A 26,622-nucleotide genomic window follows, 5' to 3' on the forward strand; every position below is an offset into this window, starting at 1 on the left:
ATGAAATGATTTAGGTTTAACATTATTTTCCTATGTTTTATCCCTTCCACGTCTCCTCTGGGCTGGACACACTGAGATAAAATGGCTCAATTTCTGGTCTTGATCAATTTTATTGGAATATCCATAAAGTTTTTCCTTCTGTATCTTAATTTCTTCTAGCGAAACTGAATTGCAATTAGGGTTTTTTTCAGTTATGATTACAAGGACGTTCGAATCTCTTCATTCGAGTGTCATTGTTGGTATACCTTTAATGAACACGCATATTAAAATTTTGTAATCGAATTGCTAAAAATAGTTCTTACCTTTTAGTCCTTTTCTTCTCTTCTTTTAAAATATCTCGCCTCGAACGTTTTCTAGAGCCAACGTTAATTTGCCCCACAGTTCCATCCATATTTTATTATTAAATAATTTTCAACTATAAAGAGTAAGGTAAAACTATTATGTAGCTCTTAAAAGTTCGCAGAACAAAAACAACCTATTTGAAACGAAATGATTGTACGCTGCGTGCTAGCACTTTATACGTTAACCACAGATACAAAACGTAAAGATATCGTATTTTTTTTGTAAACAAGCACTTTAAAATATTATAAAGGATTAGTATTGCCCTCTATGACCGAGTATCCGCACACAAAATAGGTAAAAAAGCCTAATATAGAAAACTTTGATTTGTGGACATGTGCTGTTTTGAAAAAGAATTTGCACTAGTTCATATTATGAACTCATGGACATTAGTAGTTTTGGTCTAAATATACAATCAAATTACTCGATTGGGACATGTGCTGTTTTGCTCGGATATGTATATCTTCCTATGTGTTTAATACAGGACAAGATGTATTTTGCTTGATTCTGACCTTATATTCTTGTTCAGTTTAGGAATTTTCATAGAATCCCACTATTATCTCATTTGCACTTAATGATGGACATGTGTCATTTTGAATAGACGCTCCCCATATAATAGTGATAACTAAAGTAAAATGGTTCACAAAATATTATGTTTTTTCGGTTCCCAAACTATCCAAAGATGGCAATACTTTGGGTAGAAACATGTAAATGGAAGGACTATTTTATTCCTAAAAACGGAAGGATTTGTTAAAAACATTTTACTGCAGATAGTTTCAAAAAAGATTTACAACAGGAACTTATGGGAGTTTCTTCTAAAAATCACCGTCTTTTAAAGGAAGATGCAGTGCCTACATTACATTTACCTTTTGAAAACCAGCGAAAAGCAACTTAAAAAGACAAGAACGTTTAAAAAAAAGGAAATCGAAGGAAAGTGTTCAAAATCCTCTTGGTTCAGCTTCAGCATCCGACTTAGCTAGGTGAATACTGGATAGAAAACCAAGGAAAGTTTTAGTTTAACTTTGGTTGATTCTCACAAATGTCATATTAAGATTTAGTTTATATGTAAGTTTTATTTGACAAATTATACTTAGTAAATGCCTTGGTGAAGGGAGTCTTGTAGATATTCATTCAATCATTCAAGAGAATCAAAAGATATCCTAGACAACGACTCTGAAAAGAACTTATTTTAAGACTTATCAACGGTATCCCTTCTAAGAAAAGATGTTAGGTAGGAAATTTTTGAATCATTTCATTATACCAGTTTGTCTACCTCAGTTTCAAACAAATCGAAAAAAAACTAATTTTAATTTTTTTCATTTTTATTTTTTCACTAAGTTTGTAATAGTAATTGCTTTTATTTTATTTCAGCATTATGACAGAGGATGATATCAAGGATAAAACCATATTCCAGCTAGGACAAGAAATTAAATGACTTATAAACTAAAATCAAGTGTTTCATAAATTTTTCACTTCCAACCAGGTCAAAAAACCAAAAAATCCACAAAAAGGGCAACATGGTTATCCTTTACCTGTCATAACAACATTAAGAAGATGGTGCAGAAAGGTCAAACTACAACGGTTATGTACACCGTTAAAAAATCTGTCGACCATTATATATCAGCAATTCTGTATTTCATTGAGTTACGAAAAACCTGATAGAATTTAGTTGGATGATTTTTTCGAATTATTGTGCAATGGAGGATTTCTGTAAAACTTAAAATGGGAACAAACAAAATCAAATGCATCACTTATAACGTTAGCAGAAATACAAAAGGCACTTATTTAAGTGAATGGGTCAGGTCAGGTTGTCAGGTTGAGTCAGGATGTATTTAAATGTACCATGGTGGATATTTTGCCAGATGTCATCTGTCCATGTCAGATACCAATTTTTCAATCCATGAGTGTATACATGAAATATAATTATATAATGCCATGTTTATAAAATAAGCAGTTTCTGCCATAGTTAAGTATTTTTACAACAGACCGACACACTCAGAAAATAAAAAGTTTTTAAGTAGCGGTCCTTAAGTAACAGATAAATTCATTTTATATAATATTACAAATGAAAAATTCTGAAACAGGTAAATTTTTATATATGAAAATACACTTTCCCAGTGACATGATTCAAATGTATCTTTAACTTCCTAGGGGTAGTAGTTAACCCTGAAAAAAATTTAAATAAAAAGGGGTAGCGTGTGATACAGCGTTTAAAAGGGTTTTCAATGCTCTATCTAGCAATGCAATTTTTTTTGTGTATAGGGATAGTCAAGGAAAAAATTATTTTATATCATTTCATCAAAAAGTCACCGATTCAAATATCTTTCACGATTGACTGGTCGATTAGTTGTTTTGTTGTCAAAAACGAACATCGGATCTTTATATGACATTTATATATCACAAAAAGATATTAGAAGACGTATTTAAAATTAATATTGGTTCGCTAGACCTTCTTAATTATTTGAAGTGAAAATAGGTTTCATTCTTCATCTTCTATTGCCGTCTCCACTAATAAAGGTTGGCTATAACCATTGCAAATTCGTCTTTATCTTCTGCTTTTCTTAAGACCATCTGTGTGTTCAACCCGGTCCAGTCGCGAATGTTTTTCAGTCAGGATATTTGTCGTCTACCAGGACCCGTTTTTCCTTCGATTTTACCCTTCACAATCAGCTGCAACAATTCGTACTTATCATTTCTAAGTATGTGCCCCAAACATACGTTCTTTCGCCTTTTAATGGTGGTCAAAAGTTCTCTATCTCTTCCCATTCTGTGCAAGACCATTTCGTTCGTTATATGATCGGTCCATGGTATCTTCAAAATTCTCCCAAAAAGCCACATCTTAAAAGCTTTCAGTTTTCTCATTAAGTCAACATTAATAGTCCAGGCTTCGACACCATAAAGAAGAATAGAGTGAATATAACATTTTACATAGGTTTCATTAGTAATTTTTAAACCTCCTAGCTTCCTCAAAAATTGTTCTTCAGTGGTCCCTATCCATCGAGCTTCTCCGCCAAGCACGTATTCTCATATTTTTCATGTCTTCATCGATATTATCAAGGAACCTCTAGGTCTTCCTCTTCTTTTCTGTCCAATAGGTCTATCAAGAAGCGTTTTTTTAGCTGGATCATTTTGTTCCATCCGCATTACATGTCCTATTCACCGCAGACGTCCTATCTTAATATGTTTTACGATATCAGGTTCCTGGTAGGTATATTCTATAAAGTTCGAAGTTTTACCACCTTATCCACACTTCATTGTCATTTACTGCTAAATAAATTCGCCTTAGTAGTTTTCTTTCGAAAATATGTTTTCAATATTTTTGTTAGAGTCCAGGTCTCTGAATCATATGTTATCACTGGGCGTACTACTGTTCTGTAGTGTTTAATTTTCGTATTTCTCGATATAATTGCGTATTTGCGGAGATTGAGCCTAAAATAGTAACTGTTGGCTATGCAAATGCTGCGGTTTATCTCTGCGGTAGTATTATTTTCAGTGTTAAGAACCGCTCCCAGGTATACAAATTCGTTCACTTCTTCGATGACGTTGTTTTCTATAACAAGTAGTTGTAGGATTTGTGGTTGCTTGCTTATCGCCTCTCGTACAGCGTTTTCCGTTCTCCCAATAATATTGATAGCATTAGCATAGGCCAGGATTTGCACTGATTTATTATATATTGAATCAGTGGTTGTGATTTGTGACATACGTATTACTTTTTACACTGCCAGATTGAACATTATACAGAAGAGAAAGTCTTGCTGGCGCAGCCCGTTATTTGTTGTAAAAGGTTCAGATAGTTCCCCTAAATTCGTTATCTACATTCAACTTTTTCAAGAGTTAGTTTTGTTAAATTTACCAACTAATTTGGCATTTCTAGCTCTTTTATTGCTTTGAACATTTTACTTCTATTCACAGGATGACTAGAAGTAATAGGTAGTCTTTAAATATGTGATGAGTATCAATTTCATATTCCAGTGTATTTTCCAAAATTTTCTTTAGGGTTGCAATGTGATAAATTGTCGATTAACCACCTCTGAAACCAGCTTGGCATTTTCCTAGTACCCGTTCTGTATATGGTGCCATACGGTAACATAGTACTGTGGAAAATATTTTATACGCTGCATTTAGAAGCGTAATTCCTCTGTGGTTAAAGGATTCAAAGATCTTCTTTTTTGTGTATGATGCAAAGTATTCCAATATTCCAATCATTGGAACTGTTACGTTTTGCATGTCTTACTGTAGGGATGTGAAATTTGGACAATTTCATAGGTACAAAGAATTGCTAATGTTGAGGTACTTTATCGCATGTGTAAACAAAAAGAATTACTAAGAATAATCAAATGAGAGGAAAATGCAATACTTGGGTCATGTATTGAGAGGCGAAAGATACGAATTACTTCAAGTTATACTAGAAAGAAAAGTACAGGGCAAAAGATCAGTAGAAAGACGCCAGAACTCGTGGCTTAAAGACCTGAGGAGTTAGTTCGACCGCTCATCCGTAGAAATTTTTCGCGCAGCAGTTTCCAAAACTACAATTGCAATTTTGATCGCCAACCTTCGAAAGGAGACGGCGCCATGAGAAAAAGAATAATTGGGGAGGGATTTCTGTGTTCATATTTCTTTTATAAGCTGCTGTAATGCCATTATGATATGGCTACCTTCTTTATATAGTTCAGCTGGAAGATTATCTATTCCGGGTGATTTGTTTCTGGCTAGTTTTTTAATGCATCTTTACCTTCGAGAATCGTTGGTGGTTCCTCTTCCCTCTCGTCTGTGTCTTTACCTCATCTCTTTCATTTTCTAGGTTTTCTTCTTCTTCCTCTATGCTAATTGCTTGGTTTCTTATTCCTAAGTTTCTAAGTTCCTTGTTATTAATATGTTCTGATTTCTGCATTGTCTTGTGGTTGTCTTGAATTCTTTTCGGTTGATGATAACTTTCTTATAGAATTTTCTAAATCCTTTCTCTTTGTTGAGGTTTTCTATATATTTAAGTTTTTCATTTAGGTGGTTTCGTTTTTTTGTGTATCCTCTTTTCTTCTTGTTTCTTTGGCTGGTAATTATTTACAGTTGTTCTAGTTCGTCGGGTTATCATCTTTTGTAGTCTTCCTTTTTTTTGTTTTGTTACATTTTTGCATTTACCGTCAAACCAATGATTTTTACATACACAAATTTTTGTTCATATTTCCTCTTTCGCTGCTGCTTCAATGTCTTTCTTTATTCTGGTCCTGTATGATTCTATATCTGTCTGGCCTTTTTCATTCACATTTTGATTTCTTAGCTTGTTGGTGATGTTTTCCGAGTACCGTTTTCCAATTGTCGCATCTCCCACCATTTAAATCTATTAAGGTGTTACTCGTTGTTCTTTTATCAGAAGAGGTCCAGGTTACATTCTGTATGTTCTTGTGTTCAAAATAGATTCTAGCGACTGTCATATTTAGGGCTGCTGCTAAGTTTATTGGTCGTAATCCATTATCGCTACTGATGTTGTGTGGGCTTTGCTTACCTATCGTGGTCATGAAAATTCGCTCTCGTCCTATTCTTGCAATCATGTCATCTAATACAATCTTAATGTTATTTATGGGACATCTCCTGTAGTCTTGATCTAGGTTTTCGAAAAACTGTTCTTTTATTTCCTCTGGTTTGTCATAAGTTGGGGCATGTTTATTGATCAAACAATTCTGTATTATGATCTGTAATTAAACAATTTCCCTTCTAAGTGCAAATAGCACATTCTTATGGGATTCTTATTCAATGACGGAATGTATAGATAAAATAAACAGATGAAAAGAATACATAAAAGAGCTATTCGAAAACGACGAGAAAATTGAGGTCATTGAAACAAGAGGATGAAATGGGCCACCAATCACCAAAGACAAAATAATTGAGAAAGCGCTAAAACGTATAAAAAATGAGAAGGCCATGAGACCAGATGAAATACCAACAGAATTCCTAAGAATATTAACAAAAAATCATATGGGCACACTAATAGAATTATTTAATGACATTTATTATACGGGAGAGATTCCGAAAGAAGGCTTATATCAATATTTATTCCAATACCCCAAAAATCAAACGCAATGAAGTATGAAGAGCACAGGACAATTAGCTTGATGAACCATATTCTAAAAGTATTCTTACGAGTGATACATGAACGTATCTAATAAAAGCTAGATGATAGAATAGCTGAAAACCCATTGGAATTCACAAAAGGCTTTGGCACCAGAGAAGCATTATTTGTTGTACAAACACTAATCGAACGATGTCGAGATGTCAATTGCGATGTATTCATATGTCTTGTCGACTTCAAAAAAGCTTTCGACAAAGTACAACACTGAAGAATAGCAACAATACTGCAGAACATAGAATTAGATGACGAAGACGAAGAATCATTGCCAATCTATACCGATATCAGAAAGCCATAATACGAATAGACCAACAAAAATCGAAAGAAATACCTATAAATCGTGAAGTAAGACAAGGATGTGTGCTTTTCCCTTTACTTTTTAACATGTATTTAGAAGAATTGTTTAAAGAGGCATTAGAAAACGTAAATGAAGGCATATTTATTAACGGACCACTTCTGAATAATCTTAGATACGCAGATGACACAATACTCCTTGCGGATAGCAGAGAAGGACTACAGATCTTAGTTGATCGCATTACCCAATACTGCGAAAAGTATGGAATGGCACTGAATACAAATAAAACAAAAATCATGGTGGTAAGCAAGAACAAGATTGAGGAAGACAGTGTTTATGCTAAAGGAAAACTTTCAGGCAGGGTGCACAAATATCAGTACTTAGGTTGCGGACTAAATGAAGAATGGGATAGAAGTACGGAAATAAAACGACGTATTGAGATAGCTAAAAGTGCTTTTAATAAGATAAAACCAGTATTATGCAACGGACAACTCAACATCGAAATTAGAACTAGAGTATTGACATGCTACGTGTTCTCTGTCCTGTTGTATGGAGTTGAGGCCTGGACAATTACAAAGGTGACAGAGAAAAAACTCATTAACTTTGAAATGTGGTGTTATTACAGAATGTGGAAAAAAATATTTTGGACACAACACATAACAAATGCGGAAACGCAAAGTAGACGAAGAATGAAAAAAGATAAAGAAATACTCAACACTATAAAAAAAATATGGGCTACTTTGGTCACATACTAAGAAACAAGAAATACGAATTGATTCGGCCGGTCATACAAGGGAAGGTGAAAGGCAAAAGAGGACCGGGGAGAAGAGGCACATCCTGGCTGAAGAATCTGAGACAATGGAGTGTGAAAACGTCAATAGAACTTTTCAAAACGGCTGCAGATGGAGTCAAATAGGCCATGATGATCGCCAATGTCCTTAGGGATGGGACAGGTTAAGAAGAAGCACATTTTATGACTAAAGGCTTTAAAGTCAACAATAAGGTCTTTTGTTCTTCGGTTTACAATAAATCCCACCCCATCTATGTGTTGGCTTTCATTGCAGTTGTAATATATGGAATTGGTTCTCTTGTCAAGAGTTCCAGTTCCCGTCCACCGTATTTTCTGCAGTACTAAAATATCTACTTTGTACGTGTTCACTATCTCTAGTAAAGATGTAAGTGCCCCAATTCGGTACAGGGTTTGGGTATTTTATGTTCCTAATCTTAATTCCATTTTTCGTTTGCAGAGTCATGGTCTGAGTTCCATTCAGCTAATAGTTTCTGAGGTTCCGTAACATATGTTTTTTATTACAGGAAGATATTGTCAGACTCCAGCCCAACCCCCAACATGGAGGGCCAGAGACTCTTCTGTTAGGGTTACCATATCTTAGTCTGTTCTCTGCTTTTGTTCGCAAATGTTATTTTTAGTTCCCAACTACCCACCGGTCCTATGACCCGTTAGAGTTTCTCCTATCCATCACCTGGGGACGCGTGCGATGGGAGACAGCCAACTCCCCCGAATTTTTAAACACTATTTTAAATTATTTTAAAATAAGCTTAACTGAATCCCAGAGAATATAAATATTATTATTGATAGGATTGAATAATAAAACAAGAACACATTGTGAGGTATGTAGATTATTTAACGAGAAGTACGTTCTGAACGTCACATTTCCCAGTCTACGGTGAGTAAAATAGAAAAAAAAATCCGAAAATTTGGAACTGCTAAAGATCTTTCCAAAAACTGGCAGAAAATATTCATTGGTCAGATGAGGCAACACTTACCTTACATGGAATGGTCAACAAACAAAATTTTGGATATTGGAGTAAGCAAAATCCGCACTGGATGAGGAAAGGTCACGCTTCTCAGTATCCTGAGAAAGTGAACGTTTGGTGTGGCATAATAAATAACAGAATAGTTGGACTATACTTCTTTGAGGGTACAGTAACTAGACTGAGGGTTTTGAACTTTTTACAAAATGTTTTTGTACTTCATTTACGATAACGCTTTCCAGATACTGTTTATTCATCAAAAACTAATAGAAACATATTTGTTTTAACAGGATAGAGCCCTACTACATTATGCAGCAGCAGTACAAATATTTCTTGATCAAACTTGTCTTCATCGATGGATCGGTAGGTGTGGCGAAATTAAATGGCCACCCCGTTCTTGCGATCTGACTCCTCTGAGTTATTTCCTGTAGGGCAATTTAAAAACAAAAATCTAAATAAATTGATATAAGGTTGAATGCTCGAATAAATTAACTTTGATCAAATAATCTCTCTCTTTCTCCTGATGCCGACCATAATGTAGCTTCGCCTATTTAAAAAAAAACTTTAAAGTATTTGTCCTTGTGTACTGTAGTGTGATGTACAATTTTGTGTTTATGACATTCTATAATTGTTGGATAGGCCAAAATTGACGAACTGCTTCTGAAGATGCTCTAGGAAGCGAAAGTACTTGGGCAAGATTTAATTAATAAAAATGTGCTTGATATCTGCCTTTTATTTGATCAAAGTTCAAAAATCTGAATGATAAAACCAACCAATATTGATGATATAAAGCACCGCATAAGGAAAAAAATTAATGAAATCACCGCAGATATGTTGCAAAATGTTATCGAAGAATTTCAAGACCGTCTATTTTTCTATCAAGAGATGAACGGTGATCATTTTAAGCACATAATTTAAACTAAATTCTTGAAATTATTGTTAATAAAACTTAAATTCGTACTATGGCAGTATTATTTTACAAAATAAACAAAAAGTCCGAGGTTACTTTTTCGACAAAATAACTAGTAGATATATAATTTTTTCCTTGACTATCCTTGTACAAAAAAGAAAAATATTTACATTGCTGAATAGAGCATTGAAAACCCTTTTAAACACCATACAACACGCTACCCCATTCCATTTAAAAATTTTTCAGAGGTAACTACTACCCCTAGGGACTTCAAGATACATTTGAGTAATGTCATTGGGAAAGTGTATTTTCGTATATAAAAATTGACCTCTTTCAGGATTTTCAACTTGTATCCATAATATTGTATAAAACTAATATATCCGTTAATTTAGGACCTCACTGTAAATGAGTTTAATCGTAGACAAAGAATTAAATACAACACAGAATTTCATAAAATCAAAAAAATCCAAATTAATAAGTTCAATAAGTTAAAAATAGAAGCTTTTGATAAGATAAAATTTCAAGAAAAATGGTTTAAAAATCTAATATCTATTCATTTTCCTTTTGAAATTAAAAAATTTTTAGCATTAGGACCTAAATTTTCTTTATGTCCTTTCAAATCTGATATTAGAGTTCCTAATTTACTTTCTGATATTGAATCAATAATCAGACCACTTAATGATAATCAAAAGGATGTTGTTAGATCTAAGTGCACAAACTTTATTACAAACTTTTTATATAAACAAGTCAAAGATCATTTTTTAAATAAATACTTTGCACAAACTAAACTTTTTCTTAAAAACCATCCTGAAATTTACATAGTCAAAAGCGATAAAGGTAACGTAACTGTTGTAATGAATAAAATGTAATGTATTAAACAGAAAGAAATTTATTGATAATAAAAAATCAAAAGAGCTCAAAATTTATAATTCTATTGCTCCACGGTTTTATGCTCTACCTAAAATACATAAATTAACTTTATCTATGAGACCAATTGTTTCATCTTTATGCCCTCCTAATGGACCAATAGCACAGCTCCTCACTGACATCTTAACTAATGCTTATAATTTAAACAACAATTTTTACATTGAATATTCATTTGATTTTAGCTCTTTCACTTACCACAAAATTATGTTATAGTTAGTTTTAATGTAACATCTCATCATAATATTTTTATATTTAATGGTGTCTTTTATAAACAAATTTTTGGTAGTCCTATGGGATCTAGACTTTCAACCATTCTAAGTAGCTATGTCATGGATGATGTTATCAGTGATTGTATCAACAATTGCACTTTTTTCATTCCTTTTATTAAAACATATGTAGAGGATTTAGTTTTGGCACTTCCTAAACACAAAATTCATGAAACAGTCAACATTTTCAACAATCATAATCAACATATACAATTTACAGTTGAGAAAGAGGTAGATAATTATCTACCATTTCGTGACGTGAGAATTGTAAGAAATACAGACAATATGTTGAAAACCAGATGGTTCAGAAAACCCATATGTAGTAATAGATTTATAAGCTATTACTCTCATCATCCAAATAAGATGAAAATGAACCTTATAACAGGATTAAAAGAACGTGTTTTAAAGCTTTTTCATCCAGATTATCTACAAGAAGATCTTCAATTGTTAAAAAATATTTTAATTGAAAACTCTTATCATCCAGATATGCTACATAGGATGCTTTTTTCTAATATTGTTAATATAAATAACTTAACACCATTTTTTGCTAAATCTCAGAACATTGTATCCAACAATCGGAACATCTATTATCATTCACTACCTTTTATACCATCATTAACACCTAAATTAATACAAACACTAAAGGTTATTGACAATATAAAAATAGCAACAAAGAACATCAAAACTATTTCATCTTTATATTCCAAAACTAAGTATCCTATAGACAAATTTGAAAAAACGAATTTAGTATACAGCATTAGTTGTACTCAGTGTGAGGCTGAATATGTTGGTGAGACCGGAAGAAATCTTTCAAATCGCATTATTTATCACAAAAGTGATTGCAGAATTAAAAAACCATCTTGTGCTTTGGCAGAGCATGTAATCGATAAAGACCATATTATGGATTTTGATAACATTAAAATTGTATGTAGTGAAAGTAATAAATTCAAAAGGACTTTTTTGGAAATGGTTTGTATTAGCAAAAGTGATAATTTAAACAAAAGATCAGAAATTCAAAATCTAAGCAAAATTTATAATTATATTCTTTCTTTATAATTTATGTATAAAACTTGTAAAATGTCACATTTTGATTTAATTTTCCATATATCTGTTACATTTTTTTAGACATCTATTAATGGTGAATAAATCTTCTTCTTTTTTATTACTAAACAAAAAACAATTTTTAAACAAAATTTTATTTTTGGCAATATAATTGTCAAAAATAAAAATTTTAAGTTGGCATTTATGACATTGAGGCTTATTTGTAATTGGTTGCTATGTTAACTTATTTATAAATTCAATTGTTTTTGTTAATTAAAAAAATGTTTTCAAAATTATACTAAAATTTCAGAGAAGCATTTATTAGATTAGGACATTTTTATATTAATTATTTTTGAGATGTATTAGCAGCACTTTTATTTACTAAACTAATTTTATTTGGTGAGTTAACAAAAATTGTTTTTTCTTTCTAGTTCAACTTTGTAAGATATTTTGTATTTTTTAGCAGCTCTTGATAATAATTTTAAACACAATTACAAGCTCGAGATAAAAAATAGTTAACCAATAGCCCTTTTATTGACTCCAACCTATCCAAAACAGTTATATATTTTTTCCAAACGAGTCACAAGTACTTCTTTTTTCTTATTCTTGTAGAAATATATATATATATATATATATATATATATATATATATATATATATATATATATATATATATATATATATATATTATATATATATATATATATATATATATATATATATATATTATATATATATATATATATATATATATATATATATTATATATATATATATATATATATATATATATATATATATATATAGCATATGTATATATGTAGCATATATGTATATATATATATATATATATATATACATATATACAACTAAAAATAAAACCAAAACTAAATTAAAAATATTTTGTTTTAGCATTTTTCCTGATAGTCTACTGCTATTTCGTCCGACATTTACTAATTTTACATTTTTTCTCCGAAAATTTTGTCACTCAATCCTTTTAAATCCAACCTAGAAATAAAGATTAAAATGAATAATTTATTTAAATTTATCATAAAAATTATAACCTCAGAAATCAGTCTAAATGACGAAATATGTTGTACCTTTTCTAGCAACAATTGATGATTTGTTAATTTTACCCGCCAAGAATTTTTAAAGCACACGATTCCTCTAAGAAAATGTGTAACCCGATTTATAACCATTCATAAATCTATAACAATGAATTAAAAACTTTCACAGTCTAACAAATTTTTACTTAAACTATGCAAAACACACCAGCTTAGATTGTGATATGCTCGCATTCCTCCGCCATTCGTAATGTCAATAATATACTTGCGTGGTGCAAGATGCATCTTGGGTGCATCTTTGCACTTTTACGATGAATTAGTCGATCTGGTTTCGCTATTCTAAATATTTCAAATCCAGAGTGGGGTTGCTGTGACAACAATTAACTATATATACTCGATAAGACTTAACGATATCAGTCAGTTCTTGTGGTTTAGTTTAGTTTAGAATGTCAAATATGAGGCTGGTAAGTCACATTCAAAAATTTGAAATTTTTGAAAAAATAATTAAAACAATAGTTTTCAACATGTTATAAGATCCCAGATTAATTTTTTTTTATTGTTATATTTTGTCTTTGTGTTTTGTCTATTATACACTTTGTCTACTAACGCTTTCCATAAAAGGAAAGTATAAATTCTGGAGCTTATGTGGAGTTGCCTTTACAGCTTATGAGCATTTCTTCTTTAATATGTCCTAAGTTGATTTAAATTTAATATTTTTGGACAAGTTTTCTTTTAAGTAATAATTTTTTAAACTTACAACAAATATTAAAGGAAACTAGAATGTCTTACAGATACTTTATTACATTATCAGAATTTTACATTTTTCTGCTTTTCACTAATCAGACGAATTTGCTATATCTTGGGATGGAAGGATATTTGTTCATTGCAAAAGCGATAGATCTCACTGCTATGGTCCATCATGCAATAAATTTGAATTCATAGGCGTTCCTTTATAGTGCCGTGCCAAATCAACGGGATTTAAACTCATCGTGTTATATTATACAACTTGACTTATAGTATATATTATATTATGTATGCTATAGTATGTGTATTAAGTGACTCATTAGTTACTTAGTAAAGTCATTGTTTTACAAAGAATTCGTTATTATATCCGAAATACTTTGGTGCCTCGAATAATCACATCACTTTGTAGTTTACAGTTAGTTCACTTTACTTACTTGTAGGTTCTTTTGTGATTACTTCAAATCCGTTTGACAACATCCACTTGGCTCTCCAATAACTAATAAACTTTTTGAAAACTCTCATACATTCTTAGTTTATATTACCTGAAAAGTGAGGTTATTTTCCTGGTGTTTTCCTCATGATTTACTATAGAATCACTATCAGAGGAATTTAACTGTCATCGTGGCATGTAGTTGTATTTTTAAAGACGAATCACATGCCCTGATTTTTCTGAATAATATTTCTAAGTTAAACTTAATTTCATGTAATCGAATTAACTATCTTACAATAAAGTCGTCTCAGGAACGCAACTCAGCAATATTGGCAATATCATTTTAAAGTCGTCTACTTTAAAATGTATAATATATGTCTAAATTGTTCATATGAATGAGTCTTAATTTATAAGAATAAACCCCCTGTCATAGCCTTTGTTCATTCAGAACTGAAGAGAGGCCTCCCTTAATTTAGTCCGACAAATTAAAGTTATCATACCAACTTGTTTGTGATCCTTCTCGATTCCTTTTGTCAAAATATAATATAGTTAATAAGTTTTGTATTCTTTTTGTTTTTCTATCGTCTTGCAATATGTCATGCAAACTCCCACTTCAGATTTGTAACTACATTTCTCTTATGTCTTTCCTCTTTGTTTCTTTCCAAAAGTATTCCTTACATTGCAGCCCAGATAGCATATTTTCTCTGTTCTATTTTACTAGTCATTTGTAATAATTCTGTTGCCCATAATCCTTTTAAATAACTTCAAGGATTTGGATTGCAAACTTTTTACCTGTCTGAAACTATTGTTTTCAAGCATTGGGTATCATAAAAATTGGAAGTTGCTGGAATGTTTCTCGGTAGGTGGCTACATAAAACAATTGCTCAAGTGTTCGACCGGCCCACTGTCCATTATTGCGCAGGTCATGCCCCAATAAGAAAATGGATCAGTGTCACATCAGCTTAATCATATTTTTGGTTACGCAGCCAGTGCAGTAGATTTCGTCTGACCAATCGTTTCCGTTCTAAAAAAAGACGGTCTTAGATTTAATTTCGATGCAGGGGATCTTTAAGCCGTTTATACGTATTTCAATCTCTTTAGGTAGCCTCTTAATATATAGCCTCTTTTGAATATGTGTGCTACCTACGGGATTTTCAGCATACGGTAGTTACACCACAACTGGAACGCTTTTAATCTATTTAAAATATTTTATTTTATATGTCAGATTTTACATCTATAAAGAAATGCTAATCAACTGTAGAAATTTGATACTTCTATACTTTTATACTTTTATAGCATATTTATTGATTAAAAAAGTATTTAGAAAAAGTTTTAATTCTGGAGCCAACTGTATTTGAAACAACCATTTATTTTCATATCATATTTTTAAAAATAGGGCATTTTTTTAGTCCTACATTTGCCCCCTTATTAGAGAAAATATTTTTATCTCTCGCCAGAACTCTCGATATTCTCGTCAACAATAAACACCTAATTTATTACCATCTTACACGTTTATAAGCTCCTTTGTTATGCAGATATATGTACTATATATTTTACAGCACGTTTAAGTAAAGAAATTCCAATTGATTTAATCGGTCATCATTAGTAAGTGGTGTGCTGTAATTTTTGTTTTCGTCGTCTATGGAGTCGCTTCTTTGTGTTAGTGATATTTATTTCTTTGTTGACTAATTGCGTCAATTACAAATTTGGAAAAACTGCATTATATTACAAACAGTTGTTTTCTCCTTGATAGGTATTTGTTAAATTAGATACAATCTAATTTCTTTATTGGACACTTACACTGGTAGATATTTTTGAAATTAGTAAGTATTTCTAAAATAAGTTTAATATTTGGGCATGAAAAATGCAATAGATTATTCATAGTAAAACAATTGGCAGCTAATATTTTGCGTAAACTCTTCAAAATACATCATCCAAAACCTACATCTAAAGATTCCTTGTTGCACGTTTTAGTTATTCTAAAAGTAAATTATTCCTTGCATCTTTCATAACGTTTTAGATATTTTTGCAGCTAAACCTTAATCATATTCTTTTGAATTTACTGATGAGTCTTACTGTTATACCCAAGTTCATATAGGGTATAAAATATATAACGATTAGAACTACAGCAGAACATAAAAGAGAGAGAAATTCTAGCACTGTTCTAAAAATTGCCAAGTTTCTAGAGAAGACAACTTTTAAGACCTTAGAAATAAGGAAGAAACTTCATGAAAGCTCATAAATTTTGACGCAAATATTTTTTCAGAGACTAAGTAGTTTCTAAAATTTTCTTCTTGGCATGCTATCTCCACTAATCTAGGTTAGCGATTACAGTAGAAAACTCTTTGTTCGCAGCTGTTCTTTTTAATCCTTCAAAGTAAGATTTTTCACAATCAGAACCACGAATATTTGCATATGCTACTATTTTCTTTAAACTTCTCTGTTATATACAATATTTCCCATGTATGCTGTGTATGAAGAGGAGGAAGGAATTAAGATTTATAAGAAAATTAAAAGAATCATATAGAAAATTCCACAGTACAGAATCTTTTGATCATTATGAGAGAATTAATGCCAAGCTTCGAGGTAAAGATCGGATATTAAACACACAGTACCTCAAAGCACATGAAGTTTGAGTTAGAAACGGAGGAGAAGTCCTCCTAGAAAAATTCGCACCTTTTCATGCGCAAAAATGCGCATAACACGATGTAAAGAAATTAATACCCTGTAGTTAAAGTACGATAGTCACAATATACATATGGAAGTTAAAGAACTCACAGATGGACTAATAGGACGACATAAAAAAAATCTAACTGATACTAATGGAAACATTATTACAATAATAACGTGAAAAGAATACCTAGGAATACTGTTAGAAGACCAAATAAATAACAGCTTTGAGCTAGGAAAAGAGATAAATGATGGATTAAGAATATTACAGGAGAAAGTTTATTTCGCAATCATACAGTTCAAGTAGCAATTTCCGATAATATACAACCAAAAAGCAATGAATTAATAGCAATATACACAAAAATGTTCAACAATATACAAAACTTTGGAGAAATACCAGGAGAATGGCTAAAGTCTAAGTTTATTGCACTTTCCAAAAAATCAAGAGCCAAGAAATGTAAATATTACCGTAAAATAAGTCTTATGAGTCACCTCCTAAAACTGTTCCTAAAGATAGTTGATAATAGAATGTACAAGCTGCGTAAATGTCAAATTTCCTCCAACCAGTCTGGCTCCATAAATGCTGTTGATACGAGAGATGCTCTGTTTTCGGTACATGTCTTATGCAAGAGCAGCAGAGAAGTCAACTGCAACGTATACGCATGTCTCGTTAATTACAAGAAAACGTTTGAGCACAGCACCCCAAGGTAATGCAAATACTAAGATAATTAGAAATTAAAAACCAAAATCTAAAAATAATTAGAAACCTTGCAAGAATCGGCACGAAATTAAAAATGGGCATTCTACTAATCGCGTATCAATTAAACAAATTTAGATATGCAGATGACAGCCTAGTTTGCGAGCAACCTAAAAGACCTACAAGTGCTTATAAACAAATATGGACTACTTACGTATTAGCGTCAAGAATACGGACTCAATGTAAACGTAAAGAAGACCAAGCTTATGATAATTAAAAAAAGTCAGATCGTCAACTGTATGTCAACCATAGCCCAATAGAATAAGTAAAGCACTACAACTACCTCGAAACCATAATAAATGAAGAATGGACCAACAACCAGGAGATAAAAGGTTGAAAAAGCTAGATCCAACTTCAACCAGAACTATGTTTAAAAGCCATAACTTTTCCGGTACTACTACTTCTCTGTTCTGTTTTATGGTGTAGAACAAAGATAAGTGCAAAATATTGGAAGCATTTGAGATGTGTGTTTGTGTGTGTGTGTGTATGTGACCGGGTCACCTATGAGGAGATCCTCAGTAAAACCAAGAAGAATCGAGAAATACTGACCACCATCAAATCTCGAAAGCTGCAGGCTAGAAAGAAGAACAGCATCGTGGTTAAAAAACCTCAGAGCATGGTTCAACACAATATCTTTGCAGCTTCTCCGCGCTATTGCAGACAAGATAAAGATTGTCATGATGATCGCCAACATTTAGGCACACTAAAAGAAAAAAGTCCATGTCTTTTCTTCATCTGCTATGATAAACCTCCAAATTGCGTATGCGACCTTTTATATACTACAAATATACAATAAAGGTTTTACCTTAACATTTCAATGCGTAATTTGCTAGTATCGTTTATCCTTTTATAACAAAGTGTTATTTTGGTTCATGTCTTGTCTATCTGTCTCAGAGTAAATTTCTGTTTAAATTATGCTACTTAATTGGAAACATCTTTTACTAAAAATCCAACTATTTCTTTCCAGACCTAAAAATGTATTAGTAAACTTTGGCTTTCCATAAATGGAAAGATTGGAAATCCTTGTCATGATATAGATAATACATACAAATAAAGAATAACTTGGTTTTGTCTGATACTAAGGAAATAATTTATTGTTTCAGATACTCGCAACCCTGCTGGTGGGAATCTGCTCAGCTGCCCGTTTAGACAACACATACCTTCCACCAGGTGCGAAAGGGGCAGGGGGTGGTCCAGGCTTGACTGCACCGTTTGGACCTGGAGGTGGTGGAATTAGACCTGGAGGAGGTGGCGGCGGCGGCGGTGGCGGAGGCGGAGGAGGAGGAGGAGGTGGAGGTGGCAAGTTTGGTGGTAACTGATTTGATAATGTTTAAATATGTACAAATAATTAGTTAGTTAGTATCAGGAACATAAAATGAAGATTTTTGTATTGTGTGAATTAGAATATTCTTCCGTCCTAGTTTTTTTTATATTCTTAAAGTACATATTTAAAGTCATTATCTGGAGCAGAATGCATGGACACAGATCATTAATTCATGACATACATACCACACATCAAGATACTTAGGAACTCAATATTTTTCTTTTATTATTAGTAGTCGATTCTAGAAATAATTATTGATATTTTTTAAATTGTCTTCCAAAGTGGTATATTTCTTTCTTCGTTCTAATTTTTAGTTATTTCTAAATATCTCTGTTATTGATGGTACTTTACGTTAAACTACTAGCTTCTTAATGATGTTATAAGTGTTTTGATTTTTTAAAAGTATTAAAAATCTTACTTACATCCTTCTTGGTAGACATGCACCTCTCAGAAAAATACACCACCAGTCATTGGTTTATATAATATGTACCAATGGACGACAAAAAGGAACAAAAATTGATAGGATAGGGTCGATTAGGATATGACCAAAATTATGAACGTCAAACATGCCTTAAATGAGTAAACAAACCAATTACAATTACGCGAAAAGTACCATTCTTTCATATGTTTTTCTTGAGATGCAATTTTTTCTTCTTCTTTCACAAGTATGTGGAAGAACAATGGGCAGTCCTATTCTCGCTTCGGTTGCTAATAAACTGATGAAAGTAGGGAATTAATTTTGGCACCTTAAGCCGAAAGTATGATCCGTCGTAAGTTGATAATACATTTATCATCTAGCTGATGGTAAACGTAAGCTTCTTTTTTATATTGATCTTACTATTACGCGATATCTAAATTAAGATTCATATTTAACCTCTTAGTAGTTGTTTTACTGTGCTTGATTTCCTTCATAATAAAAAAAGTTCAATAAAACCTAATATTATCCAGAGATAAATTTAGAATAAGTAATTTCTTCCATGCCACAGCAAATAAATCATTGTGCGATTAATTACAACCGTCTATATTATTTTTTCATGTAACTTCTTTTGGAAGAGCTTTGTTATAAGTTAGGCATTCTGAAATTATCACGACTTTAGCTGAAAATATAAATGCTTCCCCGTACAATACAAAATAAACATTTTATACCCACAGAGCTTGGCTAAATATAATATATAATATGCAAATAATTTTGGACATCATGTAAAACAGTCTTACAGCACACTATCAATTTACATTTAACAAAATCAAAAATACAATACCATTCAACATTATTATTAAATAACTATAAAAAGCTTATCTTTTTTATAAGCATTTTTAATTAGTTACATAGTGCTGCATGAATTATATAGTAGAAAATGGCTGTAAAAAGAACATCTAAAAAGAACATTCCAATAATATAATGTAGATTACCTAACAATAACAATTATATGCATCTATATTTTAACATTTATTTTCGCTGATATTTGTTTTTTGTTATTTACCTCTTGGCGATGACTAAGCTGCTGATTTCAACCATGCGGTTAATATCATAAGAGTGATATACTATAAACCTATATCAACAGTTACAATAGAAATGGAATAGGAGATAATATATAATAATATTGTAATATCGTATGGCATTTTTGCAGGGAAATTCTTTCGGATAGATTCCGGCGCCAACTGCCTCATTTATCCTGATTTAAGTAGCTAATGTCGATGCGCACTAGCCCAGGGGGACCGACGGCTTTACGTACTTTCCGTAGCACGGTGAAGGGCTCGTATTCTTTTTAAAAATGAAAATGTCGTTGTTGGTGCCGAGATTTGAACTCGTGGGATCTGGTTTAGAAAGCCAGTATCTTGCCGCTCAGCTAAAACCATTCACAAAAAACTAAATGTTCTATAATCCGTGTTTTCCAGTTTTCGATTCGCTTTGGTAGAGTTTGCAGTAAAGGTCTCCATTGTAAATGCCTATTTTATTCAAAAATTCTCTTACTAGTGTATACTTGGTCAACACTCCTGCTACTGTTCTCAGTTTGTTCCTGCTTACATAGAGCAGTTCTTCTCTTTCTTTTGTACAACGTCTTGCAATAAAGACTTTGCCATGTGTTTGTTGTGGAATTCCCTTCCAATATAGCTTATAACTTTCTCGAAACAAATTCTTTACAGCCCTACGTACTACAGTCTTTGATAATGCCTTTCTTCCTAAAACAAAGCTTGCACTAATTTTTGGATTTTTAAAGTATATTGCTGCCGTCACATCCTCTCTGTTCTTACATATGTCTGTGTATCAAATCTTTCGCTTTAGGTTGGGATACTTCTAGTTTTTCTATACATTCATGTCTGGAATAGACACTGTATATGAATTCTTAAAATTGTATCTTTGAAATTCTTCGTCACAGTCCTTAGAAGTTTTAGTGATTGTCTTTTCTGTAGGCTCTTAATCTTACCTATTTGTGTATTACCAATTACAAGGAAAAAGGCCTAATAACGCCTCTATAGCTGCTGTTAGAGAAGTACGCGTGACACTAGTTATCACATTAGTCAAAGTTCACCACATCGTCTCTGCTTAAGTAACTAAGAGTTTAAATCCCCATTTATTTCCATACATGCGTCTGACCCTTATAAGTTTTGCCCTACACTGCTTGTTATTTTATAATTGCTGGTTCCAGGTAAGTTTCGAGTCTGTTATAACTCCAATTAATTTTACCTCTCCCTTTAACTAACTTTTTTGACACTGAAGCTTAAGAGGATTTCTAACTCCTCTAATTTCCGTATACAAACGACTATGGTGGATTTGTATAGACTTATATTTAGCCCCTCCAAATAAGTCCAATATACTATTTCTAAGCATTCGTTCATAAGATCCCTGACCACCGTATTATACTCTGCTTGCAAAATAATTACCAAATCATTCTCAGATCCAATTGTTTTATGACTATTTGCTTTTAAAGTCCCTATTGGTCTCTTCATAACCAGATGCTTTAGCAATGAAGACATAACTTCCGCCTTGTTTTCAACATCTTAAACTCTTCCGTGCATATATTCTATTTAGAACTGTATTTCTGAACTTCATTCCTGAGCATAGATTATATCCAGTTTAAACAAATATCCTCGACTCCTATACGGTTCGGGGCATTAGTTTGTAGATATTATCGAAGTGTTGTCGAACACCCCCATCATATCCAAAAAGCCTTCTATAGTTACTCCTTTATTTTATATTGTGTTTTCCACTTTTTATGTGATTTCGTGGAGTGCTGTCTCAGTTAAATGTATTCGCAACAGAAGTTGAAGATACTTGGAGACACGAGAATAACCTTTGGTATAAAAAAAAAATAAATATATCGGGCAAACTTATATATTGCTTTTACCCATTTTATAACGCTAAAATGTTTAATCTTTGAATTATCCATTCTGTTTGTCCGTCCGTAAACAAAACTCCTCCGGTATGAGAACAAATACAATGACTAAGAAGGTTTCGAATGAAAGCTTATAACCCAAAGATGGTACTAAACGTGCTAAACTTGACCTCTCGTGTTTCAGAGTTCCAGCCAGAAGTACCGTTTTAAAGTGTTTTAAAGTTGCCGAAATAGTACAAGCGATATATTATTTGACGCGGTTGAACCTAGGACTTATGCAGCCCAATTGCTTGTTTGTATAAAAAGAAGAATTTTTTTTATTATTAAGTTTAGATCTTTATTACAATAAAAAAACAATCCAGGCACAATAACTACAAAAATGCTTCTAAAATCAGATGGAACCGTTCAAGGGCGCTCTAATCAATAAAAATGACAAGACGGGAAAAACCACAACGTTTATCGAAAATATAATATGTACTATAAGAAAATACATAGAAGCGGATATTAGACTTAAAATAAGTCACTTTATATATTAAGTGAATACATTATTTGCTGATAGCCAACACATCTTTTGTTTTGCAAGAATCATCACGACCGAAATGTGTGGACATGATCCCAGTAACGTTTTAAATTAACTACTTGCTCCTGTTTGTAAAACTTACCCAACCCACAAAAAAATACATAAAGAGATCGTTAAGAAGAATAACAAAGCACCGTGAATGTGGAACGTGATAGGTTGAACTTGCTGATAAAAAGTAGATTACCCAATGGAAAATAACTAGTGTGATCGAATCGAAGCAGCGTCGATTTGTTTATGTAAGAAAGAATCGTATAATTAAAGAAACGTTATTTATTTTTGGAGCGCATGAAAATTTCGTAAAAAAGATGTATTTACCTAATATTACTGTTTTCTTTATTATTTTTTAAAATGCGTATAGAAGTCAGAAAAACTATATAAATTTTTTGTCATACCTTCTTCTTGATTTTAGGTAAAGTACCTGCTTTATCTTGATACATCTGTTATAATAATTGTCATACCTATTACGAAAAATGTAATAAATCTGAGTCTTAAAAGTTTCTATTAAAATATGAGCTTTATACTGTCGTCATTTTGTGCTTTGGTAAGGAACTAAAAGTGGTTTTAAAAGTTTACTCAATAGCCCTCTCTACAACATGTTTTCTTGTTGCTTATAAAACTATATAGTACTTGGACTTTTGAGCCAAAAACTAGATACAGTCAAATTTTCCATAACATTTTATTTTTGTTTTTGGCCTTCTTCTTTTTTTGCCATCATAACCATGGATGGCTCATTGCGTATGTGACTATGTCATTACATTTAGAGCTTTCCTGTGCTCTTCTCCCCATTGTGTTACTTTCATAGTTTTCAGGTTGTTTTCCACCATCTCTTCCAGTGTCTTCCTATCTTTCGTCTTCCTGTCAGCTTCCATTGTAAAATTTTCTTTGTTGCTTTTATATGTCCTTGTCTCTGAACATGTCCCAACCGTTACAGACCCTGACATTTCACAAATCGTACAATATCGCACCCTTCATTTAATTTAATAATCCCATATATTTCTGTTTTGGTCCAATAATGACTCTCGTGGTGTTGTTAGAAGCATTAGAAATATCTAGGTAATGATTATCAAAAATAAATTTAAATTTCAGCTGTATTTGTAGTAAATGCTTTATATTATTTATCACTAATAACCTACAGCGTATATTTATTGATTATTCTCCAGGAAATGGAAATGGCAATGGAAAAGGAAATGGTAATGGTAATGGTAATGGAGGCGGAAACGGTAACGGTGACGTCATCCCAATTATTTCATCCGAAAATGTCAACAATGGCGATGGAAGTTATAAATGGAGGTAGAGTACCTATATATTAACAGTAATATATCTTTTGTTTATTTTTAGACATAAATTTACGTAATTAGTCAAACTATTGGTTTGTCCTGAATTACTTTCGTTTAAAATACACTTTAAATATCTCTCTGTATGTATAGAGTAGGGAGGGCGAGTTAAGTTCCACAGCACTTAGGCCACAATTGAGCCATTGTGCATTCTTCCAGGGAGCTGTTGTCCTTAGCTCATTGTATATTCTGCCATTTCTAGGAAGATGGATAAGTCACCAGGGGACATATCCCTTATGTGGGCAGGTGTAGGCCAGGACTCGTCAAACGCGTACTCTCGTATTAACGATAAATTTGGGCATTCACATAGGACAGGCTCTACAGTCTTGTCTTCTCGTTCATACTTCCTGCATAGATGTTTGTCTACTAGCCCCAGTGGGTTGAGGTGTTTGCTTAGTTGACAATGACCAGTTAAAAAATCAACTGACAAGCGTAGGTTTCTCCTGGTCATTCCCAAGTACTACTTTAATTTTGACTTTTCAAGGTAATTTAGTGTTACCCTAGCAAGTCTACATCCTTGCTACACTGTAAGTTTTAAAAAATCTAGTTAAGTTTAAGCTGGCTATCCAAATTTAATTCACACGTCTCACACTCATTCTAAGTGAAACATTAACTCATCCTATATACCTACTATTGGCACTTTCTACAGTGGAATTATGTTTCCAAAAGAACGCCTTCTCGGATTGCTCAAAAAGCGTCTTCCTGTATTTTAAGTTGTTGGCTATTGTGATAGTTATGTATGATTTCCATCATTTACTTTGCTGTTTTATTTATATCAAAGGTATTAACTATTTTAGTGTCAAACACCTTTTCAACCATGTAATTAAACGTTTTTTGTGAACTATATACTTTTCTGTCAATTAACATAATGTTTTCACTTGTCTTTCACAGCTTCGAATCAGGCAATGGCATCAAAGCTCAAGAAGAAGGAGAACTCAAACCCGGCGGTGAAGAAGGAATCCAATCCGCAGTAGGTTCCTACTCATACACAGCCCCAGATGGAACGGAAATCAAAGTGGAATACACTGCTGACGAAAACGGTTTCGTACCAGTCGGTGACCACCTCCCCACACCACCCCCAATCCCACCAGAAATCCAAAAGCTTTTGGACCAAATCGCTGAAGAAGGAGCTAATGGTGGTGGAAATGGAAATGGAAATGGAAATGGAGGCGGTAATGGTGGTGGTAATGGAGGAGGTAACGGCGGTGGTAATGGAGGTGGAAATGGAGGAGGTAATGGAGGAGGAAACGGAAATGGATACCGTTATTAGAAGCGTAGGTATAATATATCCTTTACGTTCAATTAATATAATTTTCTTGATCCTAGCATTAAATCCCCATTGTTTAAACTACAAATGATTATGAACTTTTGCTTGGATCTTGCGTTTGACTCATTAAATAACAATCTAACAATTAGATACTCTAAATTACAAAGAGATAAAGAAGAATTTGTAGTTTAGCAGAAAACAACTGGAAATTATTTGAAATCCAAATAAATGAAGATGTCAAATTAACTATTATGTTAAAAGAAGAAGTTATATGTCCAATACTCTAAATAAAGGAGGTTTTGGTAAAGATAATATACGCTTAAAATAACTTGATTCACATTGATTCTTGCTTTTACAAAAATTTTTTCAAATGACTTAATTTACTACATATTTATTCCTTCATGTTTGGATATTTTTAGTTGCAAAACTTGTCATATTTTGAATTGAATTAAGATTGGTACATTATTCAATCAGTTTAATTATATTCATATTTTTTTTTAATATTTTAATAGTAATCAAATTTTCATATTTTTTAAATTATTTTGTAAATTTATGACCTGGAAAATCACTATTATACTCATTAAAACTAAAAATATATTTATATATTTAATATCTTGCCTATAATCAAATTAATAACTCCATTAATCAATATTCTCTTTCAGATCCCATCAAAACCGACGACGCGCCAGTTACCTTTTTCCAATCAAGCAACGTTATTATATAAGAATATTTATTTAAGCATTCTGCCAATGTATATATTCATAGAGAATCATTCATATTATATAATGTCCTTTTATTTGGGCGTAAATAATAAAATATAAATATAAAGTTTGTTTAAAATTTCAGTTTTATTTTAAACCAGCCAAAAATAGCTTACGAGTTTTTGTCTCTCACATGAGAATAGAAAAGAAACTTTTCTATTCTCATGTGAGTAAGAAACGCATAAAACTTCTATGAAATAAGGATATAACTAGTGTTATCAGTGAAGTATTAGTAAATTTCTATCTTAGTCCATACATACTGAATTCTGTCCCTCATTAAGACTCTGAAAAGGTTCATTCTAATTAGAGCATTTGCTCGCTTGGCCAAATGGTTGTCATTTGCCTCCTTCTGGTTCAGTATTCATATACAAGACATAAAATTAAATATTATTTTGTTATCTGAAAACCAATTTTTTTAATATATTTTCTTTAATTTATTCCACAATAAACATCACCACAATCTAATAGAAAATTTATAAGCAAGTGATTCAAAACCTAAACCAACTAAACTGTTTCAACTTAACATCCAACCTTAATCTTTAAGTTAGTTTTTAAAACTTATCTATCTCACTTAATAATTGCTTGAAACCGTTGGTTAAAAAAGATATCGAGATCAAAACGGATTTGAATATGCTTTTAATTTATTATTCTAGGTTTTGTTGGCCCCAAAGAGACCTTTAATAA

The 26,622-nt window shown here is 32.1% G+C and overlaps 1 protein-coding gene across 1 annotated transcript; it reads left to right on the forward strand.

Moving 5' to 3' along the window:
* Window positions 1-13,162: 13,162 nt before the first annotated feature.
* LOC140446374 (uncharacterized) lies at window positions 13,163-26,323 on the forward strand. Its single transcript, XM_072538917.1, has 5 exons — window positions 13,163-13,200; window positions 18,441-18,648; window positions 23,737-23,866; window positions 24,802-25,184; window positions 25,840-26,323. Exons 1-4 carry the CDS (start codon window positions 13,183-13,185, stop codon window positions 25,178-25,180), a joined length of 735 nt encoding a protein of 244 aa, XP_072395018.1. The 5' UTR covers window positions 13,163-13,182; the 3' UTR covers window positions 25,181-25,184; window positions 25,840-26,323.
* The last annotated feature ends 299 nt before the right edge of the window (window positions 26,324-26,622 follow it).

This window comes from Diabrotica undecimpunctata, chromosome 7 (genome assembly GCF_040954645.1).
Source record: "Diabrotica undecimpunctata isolate CICGRU chromosome 7, icDiaUnde3, whole genome shotgun sequence".
Classification (NCBI taxonomy): Eukaryota; Metazoa; Arthropoda; class Insecta; order Coleoptera; family Chrysomelidae; genus Diabrotica; species Diabrotica undecimpunctata.